At 47.8% G+C, this 26,251-nt stretch overlaps 1 protein-coding gene across 1 annotated transcript in view; it reads left to right on the top strand.

The window, feature by feature from the left end:
- Positions 1-303: 303 nt before the first annotated feature.
- EPHA8 (EPH receptor A8) overlaps positions 304-26,251 on the top strand; it is a 46,282-nt gene continuing 20,334 nt past the window's right edge. The window contains exons 1-3 of the mRNA XM_087879252.1: positions 304-498; positions 16,755-16,819; positions 21,595-22,258. Coding sequence (XP_087735378.1) covers positions 399-498; positions 16,755-16,819; positions 21,595-22,258 — 829 coding nt within the window. The 5' untranslated portion in view covers positions 304-398. The remainder of the gene's footprint in view (positions 499-16,754; positions 16,820-21,594; positions 22,259-26,251) is intronic.

Below are 26,251 nucleotides of genomic sequence, written 5' to 3'. Positions count from 1 at the left end.
GTGTGTGTGTGTGTCTGTGTGCTTTCCCCTGGCAGAAGGGGAAGAGAAGGAAGCAGCCCTTGGCACAAAGAACCCCCTCCCATCATTTCTCTGGTTTGCATGTCAGGGAAAGGCTTCCCAACAAAAGGCAGGAGAGGAGGGGAGGGGTCCTGAGCCGAGGGGGTGCCTCCAATTGGCTTGGGCGCCCGTGACAGGCAGCTGGGCTCCCCCCCTCCTCAACCTCTCTCTCTCTCTCTCTCTTTTTTTTTTTCCTTCCTTCCTTCCTTCCCTCCCACCAACCCACCCACCCACCAGCTCTCGGGAATGCAATCAAATGTGGAAAAAGTCCATTAAGCAGAGCTGGCGCAAAACAGCAGGATCTTGGCCAGCTCCAGCTGGCCGGCGGCTCCCCACGCAGGATGGCCGGATCCCCCGGGGAAGTCGCCCCAGCCTCCGCTGCCACCCCGGCTGTCCTCTTGGCAGCGTTGGCCACCTGCCTCTCGGCCGCCACCAGCGAAGGTAGGGAGGGAGCCAAGGTGTGGGCAGGAGAGGAAGAGGAGGAGGGGGAGGCAAGCAGGGTTTTGTGGGGTGGGTGGGTGGGGGGTGTACTGTAGCAATCTGGTGCAGCAGCCTCTGCCAGCTGACTTGGGCATCCCAGGCTGGCCGGGTTCCCTTGGAAACCTGAATTTGGGGGTGCCAAGGAGAAGAGAGTCCCGGGCAACCTTTGGGTATCCCCCCCCCTCCTCCCATCCTCAGTCTCTGGACTGGACATCTTCATCTCGACTTTCTCTCTTTATAACAAAAGCATAGGATGGTAGGAAGGGACCTTGGAGGTCTTCTAGTCCAACCCCGTGTCCCCAGCAGGAGACCCTTCCCCTCAAATGCTGGTGGAGGGGGGGGGCGTTAGATCCAGAGTGGGGATGCTTTTATAGTTGGGACTCTGTCCTGCCCCGTTTTTGGACTCAGGACTCCCGTTTCCCAAATGGATTCTCCTTGCGTCTCCGGATTGCGGGCGGCCTTTCCTTTGCCGTGACCTCTGCCCTTTCCTCCCCTCCCCAGGACCAGTCGGGGTCACGGCGCACCCCTTTGCACTCTTCAGGCGATGCCCCCAATTTGTACTCGTTTATTTGTGGCTCGTGTGTCTCTGTGTGTGTATGGGGTTTTTTTTGTGCTCTCTTCTTCTCTTCTCTTCTCTTCTCTTCTCTTCTCTTCTCTTCTCTTCTCTTCTCTTCTCTTCTCTTCTCTTCTCTTCTCTTCTCTTCTCTTCTCCTCTCCTCTCCTCTCCTCTCCTCTCCTCTCCTCTCCTCTCCCCTTCCCTTCCCCCAAACCCTTTCTCTCCATCTCGCACCTTCTCACCTCCCTTCTTCCTGTCTTCCCATTGGCACCCCGGTAACTTTTCTTTGAGCAATTCCGAGGGGTCCCACTTTCTGTCCCAAACAGCCTGAGGAAGAAGTCACACTGAGCCAGAAAGAGAGAGAGAGAGAGAGAGAAAAGGAGAGAGAACGAGAGGAGAAAGAGAGAGAGAGAAGAAGGAGAGAAGGAGAAAGAGAGAGAGAGAGAGGAGAAGGAGAAAGAGAGAGAGAGAGAGAAAAGGAGAGAAAGAGAACGGAGGAGAAAGGAAGAGAGAGAAAAAAGGAGAGAGAACGAGAGAAGGAGAAAGAGAAAGAGAGAGAGGAGAGGGAATGAGAGAGAAAGAGAGGGGAGAGAAAGGAGAGAGAAAAAGAGAGAGAACAGGCGAGAGAAAGAGAAAGAAAGAGAGAAAAGGAGAGAGAAAGAGAGAAGGAGAGAGAAAAAGAGAGAGAAAGAGAAGGAAAGAGAGAGAGAAAAGGACAGAGAAAGAGAAAGAAGGAGAAAGAGAAAAAAGAAATAACGAGAGAAGGAGAAAGAGAAAGAAAGAGAGAGAAAGAGAGAGAGAAAAGGAGAGAGAAAGAGAAGGAGAGAGAAAGAGAGAGAGAAAAGGAGAGAGAACAAGAGAAGGAGAAAGAGAAAAAGGAGAGGAGAGAGAAAGAGAGAGAGGGAGAGAGAGAAAAGAAGAGAAAGAGATGGAGAGAAAGAAGGAGAGAGAAAGAGAGAGAGAGAAAAGATGGGGTTAGTGTTAGGGTTAAAAGGAGCTGCTTGAATCTTGACCCGTTTGAGAGACCCACATCTCGCCCAAACCGGGTTTATTTCAGTACTGCCCATCTCACGAACAAGGAAACCAGGTTCAGGGTTGTTGTATGGCGCCATCGACCTGGCTTAACAGAATAACAGAGTCGGAAAAGACCTTGTTAAGTCACCTAGTCTGACCCCATCCCCCTTTCAGACAAATGGTGGTCCAATCTCTTCTCCAAAAGCCTCCAGCGATGGGAGCACCCACAACTTCTGGTGGCCAGCTGTTCCACTGGTTCATTGTCCTCGCTATTCGGAAGTTTCTCCTTAATTCCAGGTTGCTTCGCTCCTTGATGAGTTTCCATCCGTTGCTTCTTCTCCTGTCTTCGGGCACTTTAGAAAAAAATAAAAATAAACTGACCCCCTCTTCTTTGGGGGCAGCCCCCCAAATACTATCCTATTCTTCTTTTTCTCTAGACTAGCCAAACTCCCAATTCCTGCCGCCGTGTTCTTCGTACGTTTTAATCTCCAGGCCTTTAACCATCTTCGTTGCTCTTCTTTGCGCTTTTTTCCAAAGTCTCAACCTGTAACGTGGGGACCAAAACTGGGTGCAAAATTCTAGGTGTGGCCTTACCCGTTAAGAGAAATTTGCCTTTAATTTCACATTCTCCCTTCCTCCAGGTGCTTGTCAATTAAGGCTACACCCTGATTCTGCCTCCGTTTCCCCCCCCCCGGTCATCGTGGTCTAGTTTAAGCGTCCCTCCCCACGACTCCTTTCTAACCATCATCGGGTGCAAAATCATCCAGGCGACGGACGGGTGTCTGCACCTCAAAACCCCATTTCACCTCGAGGTTCCTCCAGCTGCCCCATTACGCCAATCCACCCACCCATCCACCCACCCCCGCGGGCCAACGTCCCTCACCTCCCACTAACCACCAATGTCGGTTTGTTTTGCCGCTGGGCGGAGGGGAGGCCGCCGGCGTCCGCGACGACGTCCTGCTTGGCTTTTGATTCTGCAATTAGACGGTCCCCAAATTGTCAGCTTCGTTCTCTCCACCCCCACCCCCTCACCGTGATCTTAATTAGATGGTGGTCTGTTCTGGGATCTCCAGAGCTGCCTGATCTGGGGATCTGCTGGTTTTTCGTCCTTTTTATCTAGCAGCCATCGCATTTGCAGGCAGCTGTTCTCCCAGCGTGAACTGAAAGGCGACGGGGGGGCTTAAAATCTGCTTTTTAGCAGCCTGAATAAATCAAGGAAAGCTTCATCCGGTTATAATTTCATTTGGCGTCCAAAATCGGAGCCGAATGGCGAGTTTCGTCCGGCGAGATCCTTCCAGAATTTGTCGGTGGTTAGATTTGGCAATCACGAGAACCGATCCGAAGGGATCCTTTTTTTTTTTTTGAGCTGTGAAGCTTATCTTCTCTAGCCGAACATTTATCCTCGGCTTATCTAGCGATACCGTTTAGTTTTATTTATTTATTTTTCTTCCCTTCCAGCAAGTAAGGAATATCCCCAGTTCTCCTCCTTGGGAAAAAAGGAAAAAAAAAAAATGACACCCCTCGGTCGAATTCTTTGCACAGCTGGATTTAGGGGAGCTGTCCTCGCTGCCCGTTTTGCACCCGACGCTAAGCCAGGATGACAACAGGCCAAGATTGACCTGAACTGAGTTGAGCGTCTTCTTGGTCCAGGGTTGTTTTTCGTCCTGTTATGGTTTGGAAAGATGAGCTTGGTGCGGTCTTGCAAAGCGGCCCCTGAAATGCTTAAAATTTATAGGATGGAAGGGTTGGAAGGGATGTGAAGATCATCTAGTCTAACCCCGCCACCCGAAATTCTTTGCCAGTCAAAATCTGCTTTTTTTCTTTTTCTTTTTCTTTTTCTTTTTCTTTTTCTTTTTTTCTTTTTCTCTCTTTCTTTCTTCATTCATTCTTTCTTTCTCCTTCTCTCTTTCTTTCTCCTTCCTTCCTTTCTCTCTTCTTCCTCCTCCCTCCCTCCTTCCTTCTTCCTTCCTTCCTCTTCCCTCCTTCCTTCCCTCTCTTCCCTCCTTCCTTCCTTTCTCCTTCCTTCTTTCTCCTTCCTCCCTCCCTCCCTCCTTCCTTCCTTCCTTCTTTCTTCCTTCCCTCCCTCCTTGTCTCTCCTTCCTTCTTTCTCCTTCCTCCCTCCCTCCCTCCTTCCTTCCTTCTTTCTTCCTTCCCTCCCTCCTTGTCTCTCCTTCCTTCCTTCCTCCTCCTTCCCTGTCTTCCTTCCTTTCTCCTTTCTCCTCCCTCCCTCCCTTCTTCTTCCTTCCTTCCCTCCCTCCTTGTCTCTCCTTCCTTCCTTCCTCCTCCCTCCTTCCCTCCCTCTCTTCCTTCCTTCCTTCCTTTCTCCTTCCTTCTTTCTCCTCCCTCCCTCCCTCCCTCCCTCCCTCCCTCCCTTCTTCTTCCTTCCTTCCCTCCCTCCTTGTCTCTCCTTCCTTCCTTCCTCCTCCCTCCTTCCCTCCCTCTCTTCCTTCCTTCCTTCCTTTCTCCTTCCTTCTTTCTCCTCCCTCCCTCCCTCCCTTCCTGTTTAAGAGTCTTTTCTCCTAAAATTAAACATAGCCCAGCTGGACCTCCAAATTCCTAAACTACAGATACCTAGGAGAGCTTGTCGTTCTCTCTAACACCCTTGCAGGGTAGGTCACTTTTAAAGAAGGCCGAATCGGCACCTGTGTCCGTTTCTGTGAAAACTCTCCTGGCCCTTTAGTGCAAATCTGGCATCCACAATTGGCACCACAACGATCTCCAAATTTGGCACCGTTTCCATGCCCCTTAAATTTTTGGACTTTCAGTTCTCTTCCTCTTTATTTATTTTTGCTTCGATCCCAGAATCTCCTGTTGGTGCCCCATCCACGGGCTCCGCTTCGATTTCGCCTTCTAAAAAAAAAAAAAAAAAGAGACAACTCAAATGCGATCTTTATGCAAATGGGCAGGCCTGTCCGGAAAGGGGGTTTCTAAAATGCCAGGAGAAGGGGGGGGGCACAAAACCTGTTTAATTCCTCCCTTTGCGTCCTTCTTTGGTCACAAGAAGAGGACCAGGGAAACTCGGTGGGCACGTGGGAGAAAACCGGTTTTGCAAGCTTTGCAGAATCGGCCGTCCAATTCCTCCCTGCCCCAAATAGCTAAACCAAATCATAAAACGCCTTTTTTTGTGTGTGCGTGTGGGTCCCTCGGGCGCTGCCCAAGATCGAATTTTGGCTTGGTGAGGGAGAGAAGGATGATCGTGTCGGAGTTCATTTTCCTCCGCGGCTCATTTTTTCTCCCTCTTCTTTCAAGTTGCTTGCAGCTCTTTTTTCTGTCGTAGATGGTGGTGGGTTGTTTTCTTTTAAATATTTTTTGTAAATGAAGAAAGACCCTTCCTTCCTTCCTTCCTTCCTTCCTTCCTTCCTTCCTTCCTTCCTTCCTTCCTTCCTTCCTTCCTTCCTTCCTCTTATTCTCTCTCACACAAAAACACACATTTTTCCTTCCTTTCTTCCTTTCCTTCTTTCTCTCTTTCTTTCTTTCCTCCTTCCTTCCCTTCTCTTCCTTTCTTCCCCCCTCTCAGTACCTATTTTCCTTCCTTCCTTCCTTCCTTCCTTCCTTCCTTCCTTCCTTCCTTCCTTCCTTCCTTCCTTCCTTCCTTCCCTCTCTCTCACACACAAAAACACACATTTTTCTTTCCTTTCCTTCTTTCTTTCTTTCCTCCTTCCTTCCCTTCTTTTCCTTTCTTCCCCCCTCTCTCAGTACCTATTTTCCTTCCTTCCTTCCTTCCCTCCCTCTCTCTCTGTCACACAAAAACACACATTTTTCCTTTCCTTTCCTTTCCTTTCCTTTCCTTTCCTTTCCTTTCCTTTCCTAAGTTCTTTCTTTCTTTCTTTCTTTCTTTCTTTCTTTCTTTCTTTCTTTCTTTCTCTCTCTCTCTCTCTCTCTTTCTTTCTTTCTTTCCTCCTTCCTTCCTTCCCTTCTCTTCTTTCTTCCCCGTCTCTCTCAGTACCTATTTTCCTTCCTTTCTTTCTTCCCTTCCCTTCTCTTCCCTCCCACCCTCCCTCTCTCACACAGAAAACAACACATTTTTCCTTCCTTTCCTTCTTCCTTTCCTTCCTTTCCTCTCTTTCTTTCACACACATTTTCCTTCCTTCCCTCCCTCTCTCAGTACATATTTTCCCTCCCTCCCTCCCTCCCTCCCACCCTTCCTTCCTTCCTTCCTTCCTTCCTTCCTTCCTTCCTTCCTTCCTTCTCTCATTTCCCCCAAGGCCTGTGTTCATCGCAGGGCCTGTCCCTTTCCTCGAGCACCCCCATTTCCCTACAGAGTTTCCGTGTTGTCGACTGTGTGGAAAGTTGTGTCGTAACACACACACAGCCTTGGGCCGGATGGCCGATGGCCGAGAAACGAAGCTCTTGATCTGCTTGATCTGAAAGGCTCTCCTGCCTTTCCCCATTCCGTGCCCTGAAAATATACATATATATATTTCTGCTTTTCTTTGTTTTTCCCGAAACGGAAGGGGATGTCGGTGCATTTCGCAGGGCTGTCAAAAAATGCACGAGGGCCTTTCCTTCGTCTTCAGTTTTGCTTTCTGCCCGGCTGAAATATTTCCACTTTCAACATTTTCCCCTGCAGACTTCATGGGAGATCCCAGGATCTCGCCAGGGTGGATCCAAAACTATCTTTTTTTGCAGAATGGGGTTGGGTGGGCAGCCTAGAGTGCTGCAGAAAAATGCAAAAATTGTGGGATGTTTTTTTGGGGGGGCTCTGTGTTCAAGAGCATTTCTCTCATGGCGTACAGATGGTCCTCGACTTACAACCGCAATGGAGAAACCCCAGATTTCTGTTGCTGAGTGAGACCTGTGAGTTTTGCCCCATTTTACGGCTTTCCTTGCCACGGTTATTAAGCGAATCCGGTTCCCCCCCCCCCTTGACTTGGCTCATCAGAAGGTCGCCCAAGGGGAATCACATGACCCTGGGACACTGTGACCGTCATAAGTATGAATCAGTTGTTAAGTAAATCGCTGCAGCTAAGCTAGTCACACTGTCCTTAAGCGAATCCAGCTTCCCTCGCTGACTTGGCTTGTCTGAAGGTCGCAAAAGGAGATTGCGTGACGCCGCCGGGATGCTACATCCGTCATAAGTATGAGTCAGTTCCCGGGTGCCCGAATTTTGATCCCATGGGGATGCTGCAACGGTCATTAAGTGTGACAAACTGTCCTTTTTTTCAGTGCCTTTTTGTAACTTCGATCACTAAGGGAACTGCTGTAACTTGAAGACTAGCTATAGTCACTAAATGAATGGTTATAAGTCGAGGACTGCCTGGAATTTTAACAAGAGAATGGGACTCTCCATAATGGTTAGCATCCACTTGTCGAATTGTGGATGCAGGCAGTTTAATAATAAGAGAATAATAGTGTTGGAAGGGACCTTGTAGGTCATCTAGACCAACCCTGCCCAAGAAGGAGACACAGACAACTTCTGGTTTCCCCCCCCCATCCCCGGAGCCCCCCTTGTCTTCCCCCCCCACCCTCAGGCTGAAGAATCTCTGTTGCTTTGATCATTGCCCCCACCCCCACTCCCAATTGGGATCTCAATGGGCGGTGAGTCAGATTTGATTGATTGGATCGATCGATCGATCGATCGGCAGAGTGGAGAAAATTTCGTCCAAACCCTTCCTCCAGCCTTCTTTTGTTAAATATGCCTTTTGTTAAAACATTGACACACGGAACAACTAACTCAAACTAAGAAAGAGTGAACACAGGGGAAAAAGGAAGGAAGGAAAGAAAAGAAAGAAAGAAAGAAAAAAGAAAGAGAGAGAGGGAGTTAAGGAAGCAAGGAAGAAGAAGAGAGAGAGAAGGAGGAAGGGAAGGAAGAAGGAAGGGAGGGAGGAAGGAAGAGGGAAGGATGGAAGGAAGGAAAAGAAAGAAAGAAAAAGGGAGGGAAGGAGAAAGGAGAGGAAGGAAGGAAAGAGGGAGAAATGGAGAAAGGAAGAGAGGGAGGAAAGGAAGGAAGAAGAAGAGAAAGGGAAGAATAGAATAGAATAGAATAGAATAGAATAGAATAGAATAGAATAGAATAGAACTTTTTATTGGCCAAGTGTGATTGGACACACAAGGAATTTGTCTTTGGCGCATAGACTCTCAGTGTACATAAAAGAGAAGATAACGTTCGTCAAGAATCATAAGGTACAACACTTAATGATAGTCATAGGATACAAATCAGCAATCAAGAAACAATCGATAGCAATATAAATCGTAAGGATGCAAGGAACAGTCATGCAGTCATAAGCGGGAGGAGATGGGTGGTGGGAACAATGAGAAGATTAATAGTAATAGTAGTGCAGACTTAGTGAATAGTTTGACAGTGTTGAGCGAATTATTTGTTTAGCAGAGTGATGGCGTACGGGAAAAAAACTCTCCTTGTGTCTAGTTGTTCTGGTGTGCAGTGCTCTATATAGCGTCGTTTTGAGGGTAGGAGTTGAACCAATTTATGTCCAGGATGCGAGGGGTCTGTAGATATTTTCCCAGCCCTCTTTTTGACTCGTGCAGTCAACAGGTCCTCCAGGGAAGGCAGGTTGGTAGCCACAGTTTTTTTCCGCAGTCCTAATGATCCTCTGACGTCCGTCTCTGTCTTGTTGGGTTGCAGAGCCAAACCAGACAATTATGGAGGTGCAGATGGCAGACTCAATAGTTCCTCTGTAGACCTGGATCAGCGGCGCTTTGGGGCAGTTTGAGCTTCCTGAGTTGGTGCAGCATCGTATTGGCTTTTTCGGCTGCTGCCGCACACGGATTGGCTCATGTTTAAGGGATCGTCCAGTTAGGACTCTCAAGGTCTTCTTTTGCACGATTGTTATGTTTTTGCATCCAATTTTTTTTCCCCCCCTCTTCGGCTTTTTTAGACACCCTCCCAAGCTTGATAACACGTCCTTGATTTGTCCCAACGAACTCTCCCGATTGCGTTTTTTTTTAAAACCCATTTTCTAGGCGCTTTACACTGAATTATTTACTTGCCTGCAGGTGGGTTCGCTCACCGCCTAAGGACAGGTGTGCTCGAAATGAAAAACCTCTATTTTATTTGAGAACGCGTCCCAGATGTTTGGCCGACGGCTGGTTGATGCGCCTGCATTTCAACCGGGAGCAAACTCCAAAATGGGTCTTATGGGGTGTTTACGGGCTCCGTCTCCCCACTTTCCCCCCCTTCTTCCTCCTCGGCATGTGTCAGCCCTGCCAGGTAGTCCAGACCGGAAGCACATCTGGGAATATCTGTAGTCCTCGACTTTATGACCGTAATTGAACCCCAAATTTCGGTGGCTCAGCAAGACGGTGGCTATGCGAATTTTACCCCGTTTTACGACCTTTCTGGCCACCGTTGTTAAGTGAAGCGCTGAAGTGGTTATGTTAGGAACACGGGTGGTTAAGCGAATCAGGCTTCCCGCTTGACTTGGCTTCTCTGAAGGGGGCCCTGGGACACCGTGACTTTCGTAAATAAGAGTCAGTTGCCATTTGTTTCTGAATGGTCAGATAAGAGACCGTCTGGCCCTCAGCTGTATGATGGAGAGAGAGAGAGAGAGAGAGAGAGAGAGAGAGAGAGACCCTCCCTAGTTTCCCAAGCTGTAAAGGAGACCCTCCCTAGCTTCCCAAGCTGTAAAGGAGACCCTCCCTACCTTCTCAAGCTGTAAAGGAGACCCTCCCTACCTTCTCAAGCTGTAAAGGAGACCCTCCCTACCTTCTCAAGCTGTAAAGGGGACCCTCCCTAGCTTCCCAAGCTGTAAAGGAGACCCTCCCTACCTTCTCAAGCTGTAAAGGGGACCCTCCCTAGCTTCCCAAGCTGTAAAGGAGACCCTCCCTAGCTTCCCAAGCTGTAAAGGAGACCCTCCCTAGCTTCCCAAGCTGTAAAGGAGACCATCAAAGGAGACCCTCCCTAGCTTCTCAAGCTGTAAAGGAGACCATCAAAGGAGACCCTCCCTAGCTTCTCAAGATGTAAAGGGGACCCTCCCTAGCTTCCCAAGCTGTAAAGGAGACCCTCCAAGGAGACCCTCCCCAGCTTCTCAAGCTGTAAAGGAGACCGTGGGAAATTCGTACTTTCAGACTCGCAAGGTTCTGTTAACGTCGCTTTGCCATGAAAATAAAACGAGTTTATCCGGTCACGTTTACCTGTCTGATGTACCTGGAAAGGCTGAGATGACTCTTGAAAGACATTTCCCCCCCCTGTACTTCACATCCCTTGTTTCCGCTTATCTCTTGTTATGCTAACAAAATAATCTGCTTTCCGGCTGTTTGTTTTTTTGACACTCTCTTCAAGTGTTCCCAAATCTTTCTTTTCCCCATCCAAGGACGGACGATTCATTCGGGTAGGGGAGGAGGGACACCCAAAGGACAGTGGGAGGAGCCTGCCGTGTCCCATAAGGCGAAGAGGGAAAGGAAGGCGCTGGGTAGCCGTTTGAATTGCAGCTGGTCCTCGACTTACGACCATTCCTTTAGTGAAACCGTTCGCAGTTACTGCTGCACTGAAAAAAAGGGACAATGAGCTTTTTTTTTCACGTTTCTGACCGTTGCAGCATCTCCCTGCAGTCACATAATCGAGATTCGGATGCTCGGCCACTGACTCGTATTTACGACAGTCGCAGAGTTCCGGGGTCACGTGATCCTCTTTTATGCGACCCTCTGACGAGCAACGTCAATGGCGGGGGGGGGGAGCCCAATTCACTGAACGACCATGTTCCTAACTTGAGCCCTGCAGTGATTCTCTGAACGAGGGTGGCAGGAAAGGTCGTAAAACGGGGCAGAATTCACTTAACGGCTGTCTTTCCTCTGTAAAGGCTTCTCGGTTGGGGTAACGTCCTGTTTTCACACTCTTCCAGATCTCATTCTATATTCTTGGAGGTCGGATGGATGGATGGATAAATAGAAGATAGAAGATAGAGTCAGAGAGAGAAAGGGATGGATGGATGGATGGATGGATAGATGATAGAGATAGATAGATAGATAGATAGATAGATAGATAGATAGATAGATAGATAGATAGATGAGAGAGATAGAGAGGAATAGATGGATTGATGGATGGATGGATGGATAAATGGAAAATAGAAGATAGAGACAGAGAGAGAAAGGAATAGATGGGTGAGTGGGTGGATTGATGGATGGATGGGATGGAGGGAGGGAGGGAGATAGAGAGAGGGAGAGAGAGACAGATAGATAGATAGATAGATAGATAGATAGATAGATAGATAGATTAAAGAGAGAGAGAAAGGAATGGATGGATGGATGGATGGATGGATGGATAGATGGATTAGAGAGGAATGGATGGATAGAGATAGATGATAGAGAGAGAGAAAGGAATAGACTGATAGGTAGGTAGGTAGGTAGATGAGAGAGAGAGAGAGAGAGGAATGGATGGATAGAGAGAGATGATAGAGAGAGAGAAAGGAATAGATTGATATGTAGATGAGAGAGAGAGAGAGAGAGAAAGGAATGGATGGATAGATAGATAGAAGATAGAGACAGAGAGAAAGGAATAGACGGATGGATGGATGATAGGGATGGATAGATAGATGGGTAGGTAGGTAGAGATAGATAGAAAATAGATAGATAGATAGATAGATAGATAGATAGATAGATAGATAGATAGATAGATAAGCAGGCAGGCAGGCAGGTAGGTAGTTAACCGCATCGCCTAACAATAGAAGTTTAATTTTTTATTTCATTTATTTACGAAATTTAGAAGCCGCTCCTCCGCCTTCTAACTTGCCATCCCACTCGCGGCCGTAAGTCCAGGACTCCCTCTTTATCCGGTTCGTAAACCCACCCACCCAAATAATCCTGGCTGCAAGCATTATCCCTGGTTAGGTCTTTCCACCTGAAAAACGCAGCTCCCTTAACGCTGTGAAGGCGGCAGCTTGTGGGTTTTCTGGCTGACCCGGGTCAAAAACGATCGTGCGAATGCCGGTTCCGGGAATCCTTCTTCGTCAACCTTTTTTTGGCGGACAAGCCGAGTTGGAGACGGTTAACGGATTTATCCGGGGAGGGAGTCAATTAAGCGGCAGAAGAGAAATCTTACTAAAAGCTTGCGGTGTCAAAAGAGCAAACACAAGATCAGAGGCTGTGTGTATCACACACTCACACGCCCTCCCTGCTCATCCTCAGCACAAAAGATAAATTAACTGGGTTTTTTCTTTTTTTTTTTTAAAAACGCACTGCAAAAAAAAAACTCGTGTAAAAAAAAAACAGCCCAGCCAAATAACAAACTCAGGCCTGTTTTGGGCTCTGCCCAGCGACCGTCAAAATGACACTAAGATGATTTTTATATTTTTTATTATTATTTTTTTTTGGAAGCGCTCGACGGGGGGAAGGAGAGAGGCACCAAATTGCCATCACACTGTTCGGGAGTTGCTGAAGAAGGAGATTTCTTGCAGCTTTAACTCCTCCTGCGTTCCGGGGGAAACGTTCAAGGTTTTCTTTCAAATAGTGATAGTGAGGGAGAGAGAGAGAGAGAGAGAAAGAGAGGGAGAGTTAGACGGAGAGAGAGAGAAAGAGAGGGAGAGTTAGAGGGAGAGAAAGAAGGGGGAGAGAGACAGGGAGGGAAGGAGAGGGAGGGAGGGGGAGAGAGGGAGAGAGGGTGAGAGAGAGGGATGGGGAGAGAGAGAGGAGAGAGAGAGAGGGGGAGAGAGGGAAGGAGAAAGAGGGGGAGAGGGAGAGAGAGGGAGGCGAAAGGTAGAGAAAGGGGGAGAGAGAGGGGGAGAAAGAGGGATGGAGAGAGGGAAAGGGAGAGGGAGAGATGGAGGAGGGAGAGAGGGAGAGAGGGAGGGAAAGAGGAAGAGGGAGAGAGGGAGAGGGAGGGAGGGAAAGAGGAAGAGAGGGAAAAGGGAGGGAGGGAGAGGAAGAGAGAGAGGGATGGGGAGGAGAGAAAGAGGGAGAGGGAGAGATGGAGGGGTAGAGAGGGAGGGAAAGAGGAAGAGAGGGAAAGAGGGAGATGGAGGGAGGGAGAGGAAGAGAGAGGGAGAGAGAAAGGAAGAGAGGGAGAAAGAGAGAGAGGGATGGGGAGGAGAGAGGGAAAGGGAGAGGGAGAGATGGAGGGAGAGAGAAAGGGAGAGAGAGAGAGAGAGGGAGGGAGGGAGAGAGAGAGAGACGCATACACACAAAAATCTCCATTTTTGATTTCCTTTGGCACATTTCCGAAGGGGGTTTAAAATGCCCCCTCCTTCCTTGGAATTCTTGCAAAATTATTTGAATTGGATTCTTTAAATTCTTGAAAATTCTTGCCAGAAGTCTTGCTAAAAATCTGGGGCTGCAGGAAAATTGGGGGCATCCTTTAGATTTTGGAACAAGAAAAGAATGACATCGCCCATCGGGAAGTCAAACTTCCCCAATCCAAATGTGTCTTCAAACGTCACCGCGTTTCCATTCCACAAATTTTTCTCTTTTCTTTCTTCCGTTATTTCGCCCTGGATGGATCATTTTCTTCTTTTGGTCGGGTGGAAAAATTGACAGTTTAGTGGCCTCTTTGCAAACCTCCCCGCTGAGATTTTTGGTGAAGTGTGTGATTCTTTCCGATGTGTACAAAACGCGTCTTCCAGACCTTTTTCGGCACCATTCTGTCATCGTTTCACATTTCAGTTTCATTATACAAAAAATGTTTCGGGGGAGAAATAAACGCTTTCTCTTTTTTTTTCCAAAAGAAAAAAAAAAAAAACCTGTTCAATCAATCAGAATAGAGCTGGTAGGGACCCTGGAGGTCTTCTAGTCCAACCCCCTGCTCAAACAGGAGACCTTGTATCATTTCAGACAAGTGTCTTATCCAGTCGCTTTTTAAAAACCTCCAGTTTTGGAGCACCTGCAACTTCTGGTGGCCAGCTGTTCCACGGGTTAATTGTTCTCCTTAGTTCCACATTGCTTCTTTCCTTGATTGGTTTCCATCCGTTGCTTCTTGTCCTGCCTTCTGGTGCTTTGGAAAATAATTTGACCCTCCTCTTCTTTGGGGCAGCCCCTCAAATACTATCATGTACCCCCCCCCCCAATCCTTCTTTTCTCTAGACTGGCCATACCGAATTCCTGCAACCGTTCTTCATATGTTTTTTGTCTGTTGCGTAATGCCTATTTATCCCAGATACACGGGAAATTCGTAGGAAATGCAACCGTTGGCGGATTCGCTAATTTTTAGATGCCCGGGGGGAGCGTCTCCCGAACAGGGTCCGTAGGAAGATTAATAACCATCTGAACTCTGACAAAGGAGGAAGAGTGGAGGAGGAGAGAAGGAGAGGATGGAGGAGGAGGAGGAGAAAGGTTGGAAGATTGAGAAGGAGAAGATATGGTAGACAAGGAGAGGAGGAGGAGGAGGAGAAGGAGGAAGAGGGGTGGAGGAGAAAGAAAAGGAGAAAGAGAAGGAGAGGATGGAGAAGGAGGAGAAGGAAGGTTGGAAATGGAGAAGGAGAAGCTGGAGAAGAAGATGACATAGTAGACAAGGAGAGGAGGATGAGAAGGAGAAGGAGGAAGAGGAGTGGAGTGGAGGAGGAGAGAAGGAGAGGATGGAGGAGGAGGAGAAGAAAGGTTGGAAGATTGAGAAGGAGAAGATATGGTAGACAAGGAGAGGAGGAGGAGGAGAAGGAGGAAGGGGGTGGAGGAGAAAGAAAAGGAGAAAGAGAAGGAGAGGATGGAGAAGGAGGGGAAGGAAGGCTGGAAATGGAGAAGGAGAAGATGGAGAAGTAAAAGATATGGTAGACAAGGAGAGGAGGAGGAGGAGGAAGAGGGATGGAGGAGAAGGAGAAAGAGAGGATGGAGAAGGAGAAGGAAGGTTGGAAGACGGAGGAGAAGGAGAAAGAGAAGATATGGTAGACAAGAAGGGGAGGAGGAGGAGTAGGAGAAAGAGAAGGAGAGGATGGAGAAGGAGGAGAAGGAAGGTTGGAAGCTGGAGAAGGAGAAGCTGGAGAAGAAGATGACATAGTAGACAAAGAGAGGAGGATGAGAAGGAGAAGGAGGAAGAGGAGTGGAGGAGGAGAGAAGGAGAGGATGGAGGAGGAGGAGAAGAAAGGTTGGAAAATTGAGAAGGAGAAGATATGGTAGACAAGGAGAGGAGGAGGAGGAGAAGGAGGAAGAGGAGTGGAGGAGGAGAGAAGGAGAGGATGGAGGAGGAGGAGAAGAAAGGTTGGAAAATTGAGAAGGAGAAGATATGGTAGACAAGGAGAGGAGGAGGAGGAGAAGGAGGAAGAGGAGTGGAGGAGGAGAGAAGGAGAGGATGGAGGAGGAGGAGAAGAAAGGTTGGAAAATTGAGAAGGAGAAGATATGGTAGACAAGGAGAGGAGGAGGAGGAGAAGGAGGAAGAGGGGTGGAGGAGAAAGAAAAGGAGAAAGAGAAGGAGAGGATGGAGAAGGAGGGGAAGGAAGGTTGGAAATGGAGAAGGAGAAGATGGAGAAGTAAAAGATATGGTAGACAAGGAGAGGAGGAGGAGGTGAAGGAGGAAGAAGGGTGAAGGAGAGGAGGAGGAGGAGGAAGAGGGGTGGTGGAAGAGGAGAAAAAGAACGGATGGAGAAGGAAGGTTGGAAGACGGAGGAGAAGGAGAAAGAGAAGATGGTAGACAAGGAGGGGAGGAGGAGGAGGAGAAGGGGTGGAGGAGGAAGAGGAGGAGAAAGTGAAAGAGGAAGGAGAAGGAGAAGGAGAAGGAAGGTTGGAAATGGAGAAGGAGAAGATGGAGAAGTAAAAGATATGGTAGACGAGGAGAGGAGGAGGAAGAAAAAGAGAAAGAGAAAAACGCCAAATTCAAAGCAGTTTTTTTTTCCCACCTACCTTCAGACTTCCCACCGTTCTCATTAATCTCCCCATTATAATTAATCCCTATTTCCTGCCGATCGGCAACTTTAGAGATGGGGGACTTTGATTTTTAATTTTTAGGATTTTTTTCTTCTTCTCGCCGTCGTCGTCTCCCACTGGGGGGGGGACAGAGGAATCCGAGTCCGGCTTGGTAGCTCTGCAGATTTGAAAATTTGGGTTTTTCTTTTTTTAATTGTCCCCAGAGAGTGATGGAAAAAGGGGGAAGGATAGAAAAAAATGAAATAAAATAAAGAGAAATAAAAACTCGGAAGAAATACAAATGGGCCTTTGTTTCTAACCTCTTTTATTTGGGTTTGGGAGCATTTTAAACATCTCGATAACATGTGTGGAAAACAAACGTTTTTCGGAGTCTCCGACCGTGTGGCTTTTTCCTGTTGTGCCTTCACACAACCCCCAAGGAGTCCCGTATTAAAAGCAGAATATAGAAGAAACATCAAATCACAGGGAAAGGCGTGAAGTCCAGCAGGTTCTGGCGAACCTGTAGCGGAAATTTTGAGCATAGTTCGGAGAACCGGCAAATACGACCTCTGGCTGGCCCCAGAAGTGGGGTGGGAATGGGGATTTTGCAAGATCCTTCCCCCAGGAGTGGGGAGGGAATGGAGATTTTGCAGTATCCTTCCCCAAGCCACACCACGCCCACCAAGCCACGCCCACAGAACCGGCAGTCAGTTTCCAAGCATGTGACAATTGGTCATAATTGTGAGAAACGCTCCTAAGTACCCATTTTTCAGGGCCGCTGTAACTTCGAAAGGTCACTAAAGGAACTGTTGTAAGTCAAGGACTAGTCTGTAGTTATCCAATCTCGTGTTCAGACAATACGTTATGCCCAAATTTCCAAGATTCATTGCTTTAGATCCTTTTAAAAAAGATTTTTCTCCTCTTTTTGCAGTGAATTTGCTGGATACGTCCAAGATTATAGGAGACTGGGGCTGGCTCATTTATCCTTCCCACGGGGTAAGTAGTAATCGTAATCGTAATCATATAATCATAATCACATTCATAATATTCATAATCAGTCATAATCACAATCATAATAAATCAAATACGCAATCACAGTCACAATCATAATCAATCAGTCACAATCACAGCCATAATCACAATCACAATCACATCACAATCACAGTGATAACCACAATCATATTCATAATCACAGACACAATCATAGCCATAATCAATTACAGTCACAATCACAGCCATAATCACAATCACAATCACATCACAATCACAATCATAGCCATAATCACAATCACAATCACATCACAATCACAATCGCAATCACATCACAATCATAATCACAATCACAATTACAATCACAATCATAATCACATCACAACACAATCACAATCACATTCCTAACCACAATCATATTCATAATCATATTCAGTCACAATCACAAAATCATAATCGCAATCACATCAGAATCATAATCACAATCACAATCACAATCATAATTGCATCACAATCATAATAATCAGTTCCAGTCACAGTCACAATCACAATCACAATCACAATCACATTCATAACACAATCACAATAACAATCAATCACAGTCACAATCACAATCACAATCACAATCACAATCACAATCACATCACGATCACATTCATAACCACAATCATATTCATAATCACAGACACATAATCAATCACAATCACAATCATAGTCACAATCACATCACAATCAGAATCACAATTGATCGTGGGATGCTATGCCGGTTATAAGTGCGAGGACCGGTCGTAAACCACTTTTTTTTCCAGGACTTGTATAACTTCAAATGGTTGCTAGACAAATCGTTTCTAATTTGAGGACCACATTTTTAATGCAACCTTTTCTGATTCTTTTTTACCCGAGTGGCTTGCCATTGCCCCCTTCTTGGGGCTGAGAGAGAGTGGCTGGCCCAAAGTCCACCAGCTTAGCTTCGTGCCCAAAGCAGGACTAGAACTCGGGGCCTCCTGGAGTTTCTAACTGTGATGCCTTCAAACCACCACAAACGAACTGGCACTCAATAAAAGCCAGATCCAGGCTTAACATGAACAGAAGTTGCCTTCAGAATTTGTGGGAGCTTCATCCTTGGAAGCTTTCAAGAAGAGATTGGACTGCCATTGGTCAGAAATGGTGTAAAATCTCCTGCTCGGGCGGGGGGTTGGACTAGATGACCTCCAAGGTCCCTTCTGTCACTGTTATTCTGTAATCTGTAACATCTGTCTGACCATGCAACAATAATAGTTAAATTTATATTCTGCGTGACTCAGGTTCCGGAAAAATATCTTGGCTGAAATTCAGGGCTTTGCAAAATCCAGATTTTATTTCTCCTGCTGCTTATACGTTAGTCCTCGACTTATAACAGCCTCCTTAGCGACGGTTCGAAGTTACAACAGTACTGAAAAAAAAGTGACTTAGGAACGTTATTCACCCTTACGACCGTTGCAGGGCCCCCCCCCTCTCCCTGTGGTCACTTTGATCAAAATTCCCACGCTTGGCAACTGACTCGTATCCCGGGGTCGTGTGATCTCCTTTTGCGACCTTCTGCTTAACGACGGCGGCAAGAAAGGCCTCAACACGAATGAAAGTGCACTTAACAACTCTCTCCCTTTAGCCCCAGGGATTCGGGACTCAGTTACGGTCCTAAGTCGAGGACTTTCTGGTATTTTCATTTTTTGGAAATTTTGCTTCGTTTTGGAGCCTCCCAAGTCCTGGATTCCTTTTTTTCTTTTCCTTTTTTTTTTTTTTCTTGAAGGATCTAGGAGAGCAAAATTAGATCTGGGAAAGTGGTGGTAGATTTGAGCCTTCTTCAGCGCCGACACCCGGCAGGAAAACATCGTCTCAGCCAAACCCCTCGTCTCAATTTTGCACAGCGCGTCTGCAGAAAATTGAATGCAATTTAAGCTTTTTCTCCAGCGGCAAAGATTCGAAGGCTCGCTGCCTCCTTGCATGTCAAAAAGAAAACCAGAGACCAGAGAGAGAAAAAAAACAAACAAGGCAAATCGTAGAACGTAGAATCGTAAGGGTGGAAGGGACCTCGGAGGTCTTCTAGTCCAACCCCCTGCTCAAACAGGAGACCCCCCATTTCAATCAATCAAACAGTCAATCAATCAATCAGAAGACAGATGGAAAGGACCGGTTGGGAAAACGGAAAATTTGGGGAATATTATTATTCACCAAATTCTGCCCTCTCCAAACTGTGCCAAATTCAACGCCTTGGATGACGGAGAGTCCTCGGTTTATGAGCCACACCGTTGGGGGGGGGTGTCGCTCAGTGAGGCATGCCCGGGGTTTTTTATGGCCGTTATCGCCACCACAGTCATTAAGCGAATCACTGGGGGGGTCGTTTCAGGGAGTCGCACGGTTGTTAATCCAGCTTCACATCACACACGCACACACAACAGAATTTTGGGTTGGCTGGCTGGGGGATTCTGGGAGTCGAAGTCCTCACCTCTTAAAACAAGCTAGCTGGGGAATTCTGGGAGTTGAAGTCCACCCATCTTAAAGCATGCTGAGTGGAGGATTCTGGGAGTTGAAGTCCACCCATCTTAAAGCATGCTGAGTGGAGGATTTTGGGAGTTGAAGTCCACCCATCTTAAAGCATGCCAGCTGGGGGATTCTGGGAGTTGAAGTCCACCCATCTTAAAGCATGCTGAGTGGAGGATTCTGGGAGTTGAAGTCCACCCATCTTAAAGCATGCCAGCTGGGGGATTCTGGGAGTTGAAGTCCACCCATCTTAAAGCATGCTGAGTGGAGGATTCTGGGAGTTGAAGTCCACCCATCTTAAAGGATGCCGGCTAGGGGATTCTGGGAGTTGAAGTCCACCCATCTTAAAGGATGCCGGCTAGGGGATTCTGGGAGTTGAAGTCCACCCTTCTTAAAGCTGGCAGGGTTGAAAAAAAACTTTCCTCTAAATCCAACCCCCCCAACTGTGAAAATTAGCCCCAAAACTTTTTGCAAAGACGGACAGATTCTCCGTGTCTTTGCAAAAAAGAAAAGCCGAATCATCTCTTGTTTGAGCAGGGGGCTGGACTAGAAGACCTCCAAGGTCCCCTCCAACTTTTGTTCTTCTGCCGTCCTTCCATAACGGGTGCAACGCTTGTCTGATGCCAGCTTCGCAGCCAACAGCCACTTCGGTTTCCAACCCTTGCCAAACTTGGCGGGCCAAGGAAGCTGGCCGTCTCGCTCGCTCGCTGCCTTGCAGTCTGCCGCCGGAGGCTTCTCCGTTGGGGATGCCAAGCTGCATCTTGGTATTCATGATGAACCCCCCGTTGCCACGTCAGGACGAGAAGCTGCTTCTTCTCTGCCAGCCTGAAATGCATCTCCTGGCATTGGCTTCCAGCTTTTGGCTGGGTGCCAGGATATTCCCCCCCCCCCGGCCAGATGCCAAGGGAGAGACACAGCAAATCTTAATCAATGTTAGCCAGGATGGATGCTGCCTGGAGCTCAGAGCCAGCGGCGTTTAGGCTGCGATCGAAAAAGAGGAAAAAGCCAATTTGGACAGCAGCAAGTCTCTCTGTGGACCGGCCTGGAGCTTCTATGTATTTGTTAGAGGTTTTTTTTTTTTTTAAACCCCACTTTTATTATTATTATAAATAAGCCAAGGTGGTGAAGGCAGGGCAAATCCTGCTTTTTCCCCCCTCCTATCTGGCCCATAACAACGACCTTGGGAGATGGGTTGGGCTGAGAGAGAGAGGGACTGGCAGAAAGAAAGAAAGAAAAGAAAAGAAAAGAAAGAAAGAAAGAAAGAAAGAAAGAAAGAAAGAAAGAAGGAAGGAAAAAAGAAAGAAGGAGAAAGAAAGAAAAAGGAAAAGGAAGGAAGGAAGGAAGAGAAAAAGAAAGAAAGGAAGGAAGGAAAGAAAGAAGGAGGAAGGAGAGAAAGAATGAAAAAGAGTGAGAGGAAGAAAGGAAAAGAAGGAAGGAAGAAAAGAAAAAGAAAGAAAGAAAGAGGAAGGAAGTCAGAAGGAAGGAAGGAAAGAGGAAGGAAAGGAGAAAGAGAAAGAAAAGAGAGGAAGGAAGGAAAGAAAGGAAAGGAAAGAAAGAAGGAAGGGAAGGGAAGGAAAGGAAAAGGAAGGAAGGAAGGAAGGAAGAGAAAAAGAAAGTAAGGGAGGAAAGGAAGATGGAAAGAAGGGAGAAAGGAGAGAAAGAAAGGAAGAAAGAAAGAAAAAAGTGAAAGGAAGAAAGAAAAAGAAGGAAGGAAGAAAAGAAAAAGAAAGAAAGAAAGAGAGGAAGGAATGAGAAAGGAAAAGAGAACTGAAAAGAGAGGAAAGAAGGAAGGAAAGAAAGGAAAGGAAAGGAAAAGAAAAAGAAAGAAGGCAAAAGAAAAAGAAAGGAAGGAGAAAGGGGAGGAGAAGTGAGGAAAAGAGAGAGAAGGGAAGGAGAAAAAACATAGAATTATGACTTATGCCCCTTACTTTCATCAAGTAGTTGTCACTTTCTTGTTTCCCCTCCCTCTTCAATATCTTTTAATCCCCTCATCATAGAATCACAGGGTCTTGGGAAGAGACCTCGGAGCTCATCTAGTCCAACCCGCTTCTCAAGCAGGAGTTCCCGGACTAACAGCTATCCGAACTCTTCTTAAAAAAACCCTCCCGCGATGGGAGCCACTCACCATTTCTGTTCCACGGGTCCATTCTTCTAAACCGTCGGGCGTCCTCCGTTCTACGTTTGGATAGAAAGAACCCTGGGTTCAAATCCTGACACCCCCCCTCTTCCCCCCCCTCTTTCCCCGCTTTCTCTCTCCCCAGTGGGACTCCATCAACGAGATGGACGAATTCTTCCAGCCCATCCACACTTACCAGGTGTGCAACGTCATGACGGCCAATCAGAACAACTGGCTGAGGACCAGTTGGATCCAGCGGCACGGAGCTCACCGGGTTTACGCCGAGATCCAGTTCACCCTACGGGATTGCAACAGTATGCCCGGCGTGCTGGGCACTTGCAAAGAGACCTTTAACCTTTACTACCTCCAATCCGACCGGGATCTGGGCAGTACCACCCGCGAGAGCCAGTTTGTCAAAATCGACACCATCGCGGCCGACGAGAGTTTCACCAACGTCGACCTCGGGGTCCGGCGTCTGAAGCTGAACACCGAAGTCCGAGGGGTCGGACCCCTCACCAAACGGGGTTTTTACCTGGCCTTCCAGGATATCGGGGCCTGTATCGCCGTCGTGTCCGTCCGCGTCTATTACAAGAAGTGTCCCGCCATGGTCAGGAACCTGGCGGCTTTCTCCGAAGCGGTGACGGGTGCGGATTCCTCCTCCCTGGTGGAGGTGCGGGGAGAGTGCGTTTTGCACTCGGAGGAGAGGGACACCCCCAAAATGTATTGCAGCGCGGAAGGCGAGTGGCTGGTGCCCATCGGGAAGTGCGTCTGCAGCGCCGGGTACGAAGAACGGAAGGACGCGTGTTCGGGTAAGATGCGGGTCGGGGAGGATGGTTTAGGGGAGGGGGGGTACCGATATGGCGGTGAGAGAAAAATCCGGGAAAAATCCTTGCCCAAGCAATCCTCGACTTATGACCACAACAGAACCCTAAATGTCTCTTGCTAAGCGGGCCGTTTGAGTTTCACTCCGTTTTTATGACCTGTCGTTTTTAAGTGAATCACTCCAGTGGTTAAGTCAGGAGTGGTGCGGTGGCCTTAGAGGTGGAGCTCCCGCCTCACAATCGGGAGGCTGTGAGTTCGATCCTCAGTAGAGGTAGATATTTCTCTCTCTCTGGGCACAATGAGAATATATCAGGCTGAACAAAACTCCGCACTGGCGATAAGAAGGGCATCCGGCCATTCATCACTCTGCTAGCTTCATTCAGTTGTCCAGACTCCACCCTGCAAGGGATTATGGGGTCATTAAAAGGAGATGATGACTCCCGCGATTAAGTCAATAACATGGTTGTTAAGCGAATCCGGCTTCCCCGTTGATTTTGCTCGTCGGAAGGTCGGCGACCCCAGGACGCTATGACTGTCGTAAAGATGAGTCAGTGGCCAAGCGTACGAATTTGGATCGCATGACCACAGAGTATAACGGTCATAAGTGTGAAACAAGGGCCTTAAGTCCCGTTTTTCGTTGCTGTTGTAACTTCGGTCACTAAATGAACCGTTGTAAGTCGAGGACTACCTGTACAATAGCCAAAGTCTCAGATAAAAATACAGATTCTCATAGGAAGTCATTTTCCCACAGTTAAAACAATGAATGAAAACAATCTTTTATTAGTCAGCTTTCCAGATAAAACTCACTTTTTTCAGTTCGAACAACCGTGTTATTAACTCAAGAAATGAAGTGATTCACTTAACGGTGGCAAGAAGGGTCATAAAATGGGGCAAAACTCCTTTAACACCTTTCTAGCTTAGCAACAGAAATCTACGGTGTGGGGGGGGGAACTCTCTTGTGGTTGTAAGTCGAGGACTACTTGCGGGCTGTGTGAAAGAGATTTCATTTTGCTAGACTTAATTGCCGTTGACATTTTATCCAAATATTTGCCTTTCCTCCAGAAAGGACTGATTAAGATCTGTTCGTTTCCCCCAAACGGCAAAGTAGGTTACCTTGAAACACAACGGCTTCTTCGCACAACACAACACAATTCACGAAGTCGTTTACACACCCATCTTGGCCATTCGAAGATGGCCAGGCTTCAACTCCAGCAGTGGGTTTCACATACTCTTACCACTGGTTCACCGCTCGTGCACACATTTGCTTCACGTGCGTGCCTTCTCGACATGCACCTAGCCTTCCGTGCATCTGCTTTGCTCATGTGCGTGTGTTCTGCGCATGCGCCCGGCCTCAAAAACATGGCTAAATAGGATGGCATTACGCCTGGGCAGGTCCACCCCACCTGCAGTCGCCGCTACGGGTTTGCCTGAACTGGTTCGAACCGGCTGAATACCACCTCTGTTCAACTTCCGTCACATCCTTTCATTCTGTGAAAAACTCAGTTAACACCTGGTTTCGAGCCTGGCTAAGGAGGTCGAGAAAGGAATTCAGGAGGAGAATTCAGCTAGTCCTTACTTGACCGGCGCTCGTTTAGTGACCGTTCGAAGTTACAACGTCACTTGAATAAAGGGAGTTAGGATGGTTTTTTTCTCCCTTACGGCCCGATGCAGCCTCACGCGATCAAAATTCAAAGGCTCGGCAACTGGCATGTACTTATGACGGTTTGCGGTGTCCCCAAATGACTTTCCGACCAGCAGATCAGAGGTTGTATTCAGCCGGGGAAACCGGTAGCAGAAATTACGGGCGGGCCTGCCCACCTGCCCCGGCTGTATGCTGTCCTATTTAGGAACGTTTTTGAGGCCAGGTGCATGTGCGGAAGGCAACGGCGGTGGCAAGAAAGGACGTCAAACATGACGAGAGCCCCTTAGCGACCATCTCGCTTAGCAACAGCAGTTTGGCGCTCGATTCCTGGTCATAAAACAAGAGGACACCCCACCCCCTGTTATTTTCCCAAGCTGAAATCTGAATCGACAGCTTTACCCCGATGATGTGTTTCTTCCTCGGAGGGTGTCATTCCTGCATTTCACAAAGTCGCGCAACGCAAACTCCATCCGTCTGTCCGTCCATCTGTCCGTCCCCCCCGCCCCCCAGAGGGGCTCCGGCAAGATCATCCGGCCTGCCACTTGTCTCTAAACGACGATAAGAAGCCGGGAAGAAGACGTGCGGTGCCGCTCGCCCGAGGCGACGCGTGTTCAGGGGAGCCACCGAGGAGACGATGTTTATTTGCTTCTTCTCCAAAGAAAGAAGCGAGCGATGAAGCTTGGCAAAGACATCGCGGGGGCTTTGTTCAGCTCCGGGGGAAACGGGGCGAGTTTCTGCCTTGACAAAATTTAACACAAGGATAGCACCATCAAAGTCACGGCGGGAATGGAAGGACGCCGGAGCGAAAAGAGGTCCCCGCCGTCAGATTACGCTGGATAAATTTGGGACGGCGTTCCAGTTTTTTTTTTGCAAACAGCCCGTCTCTGTTTTCCAAGGGAGTTTTTTTTTTCAAGAAGAGACCGGATGGCCAATGTGTCTGAAATGGTTTAGGGCCGTGATGGCAAACCTATGGCACGTGTGCCACAGGTGGCATGTAGAGCCATATCTGTGGGCACGCGAGCGTTGCCATAGCTCAGCTCCAACGTGCATGTGCGCACCGGCCAGCTGATTTTCTAGCCTTTTGGGCCCACTGGAAGTCAGGAAATGGGCCATTTCCAGCCTCCAGAGGGCCTCCGGGGGATGGGGAAGGCTGTTTTTGCCCTCCCCAGGCGCCAAGAAAGTCTCTGGAGCCTGCGGAGGGCGAAAAATGGTCCTACCGGGTCCACTGTGCCATTGCGTGCCAAAAGCGGGGGGAGTGTGGGTGGGGTTGCGTGTGCATGCACAGGGGAGTGGGGCACTTTGAATTATGAGTGTGGGCATCCCCCCCCAATCCCCCCGTTTTTGGCGTGCGATGGCAAAAAGGTTAGCTCTCACTGGTCTTGGGTTCATCCCTGGAGGTTTTTAAAGGAGAGACTGGACAGCCATTTCTCTGAAATGGACTACGGTGTCCTGTCTTTGAACGGTCACGAAACGGATGGCCGTAATTCGAGGACCCACCTGCCTCATCCCCATGAAGAGAAATAACTGAGAATAACTTTTAGATCGATGGTCGTAACTTTTAAGCAAAAGGTGCTTTAAAACCTTGCACGGATTCCCATCTTGCTCGTTTGAAGATTGAACGACAGATCGTAACGGCAATAGATTTAGGTTACGTTCGCATTGGAATCGATAGATTTATCGATTAAATGACAGAGAAGAAAGAACGACAGAGGAAAAGAGTTTAATTTGGAATTGCTAAATAGACCCCTTGGTCATTTCCCCCCCCACTTCGGATAGACAGGGCAAATAACGGACTATAAATAAACACCCTTTGAGATTCGTAGGGAAGGCTTTGCAGGGGGAAAAAAAATCGCTTTATTTATTCATGCCAAGTCCTTCCTTATTAGATCAGTTTATTTTTAGAACTTGGAATAATACAATTACGAGAGGAAAATGAAAGTACGTTTGCCCAGACATGGATGGCATTACAAAATAATAATAATAATAATAATACGCTGAAAACGTTTTTGGCTCCCTTCCTTTTACAGATAGTCCTGGGCTGACAACGGTCCATTTAGTGACCGTTCGAAGTTACAACGGAAAAAGTGACTTATGATTTGTTTTTTCACAAAACCGTCCCCAGGGTCAGGTGATCCGAAATTCAGATGCTGGGCAGCTGACTTGTACTTATGACGGGATGGATGGATTGGTTGAAATGGTCTCGGGTCTCCTGCTTAAGCAGGGGGCTGGACTAGAAGACCTCCGAAGTCCCTTCCAGCTCTATTCTGATTCAGAAGCGAAATGTTTTCCAAGAAAAAAACAACATCCCAGATAAATAAATAAATAGATAAATAAGATG

The sequence above is a fragment of the Pantherophis guttatus genome, chromosome 15, assembly GCF_059756535.1.
Source record: "Pantherophis guttatus breed Tessera chromosome 15, ASM5975653v1, whole genome shotgun sequence".
Lineage (NCBI taxonomy): Eukaryota > Metazoa > Chordata > Lepidosauria > Squamata > Colubridae > Pantherophis > Pantherophis guttatus.
The sequence above is the reverse complement of the archived record's forward strand: the minus strand, read 5'-3'. Positions and strand labels throughout refer to the sequence as shown.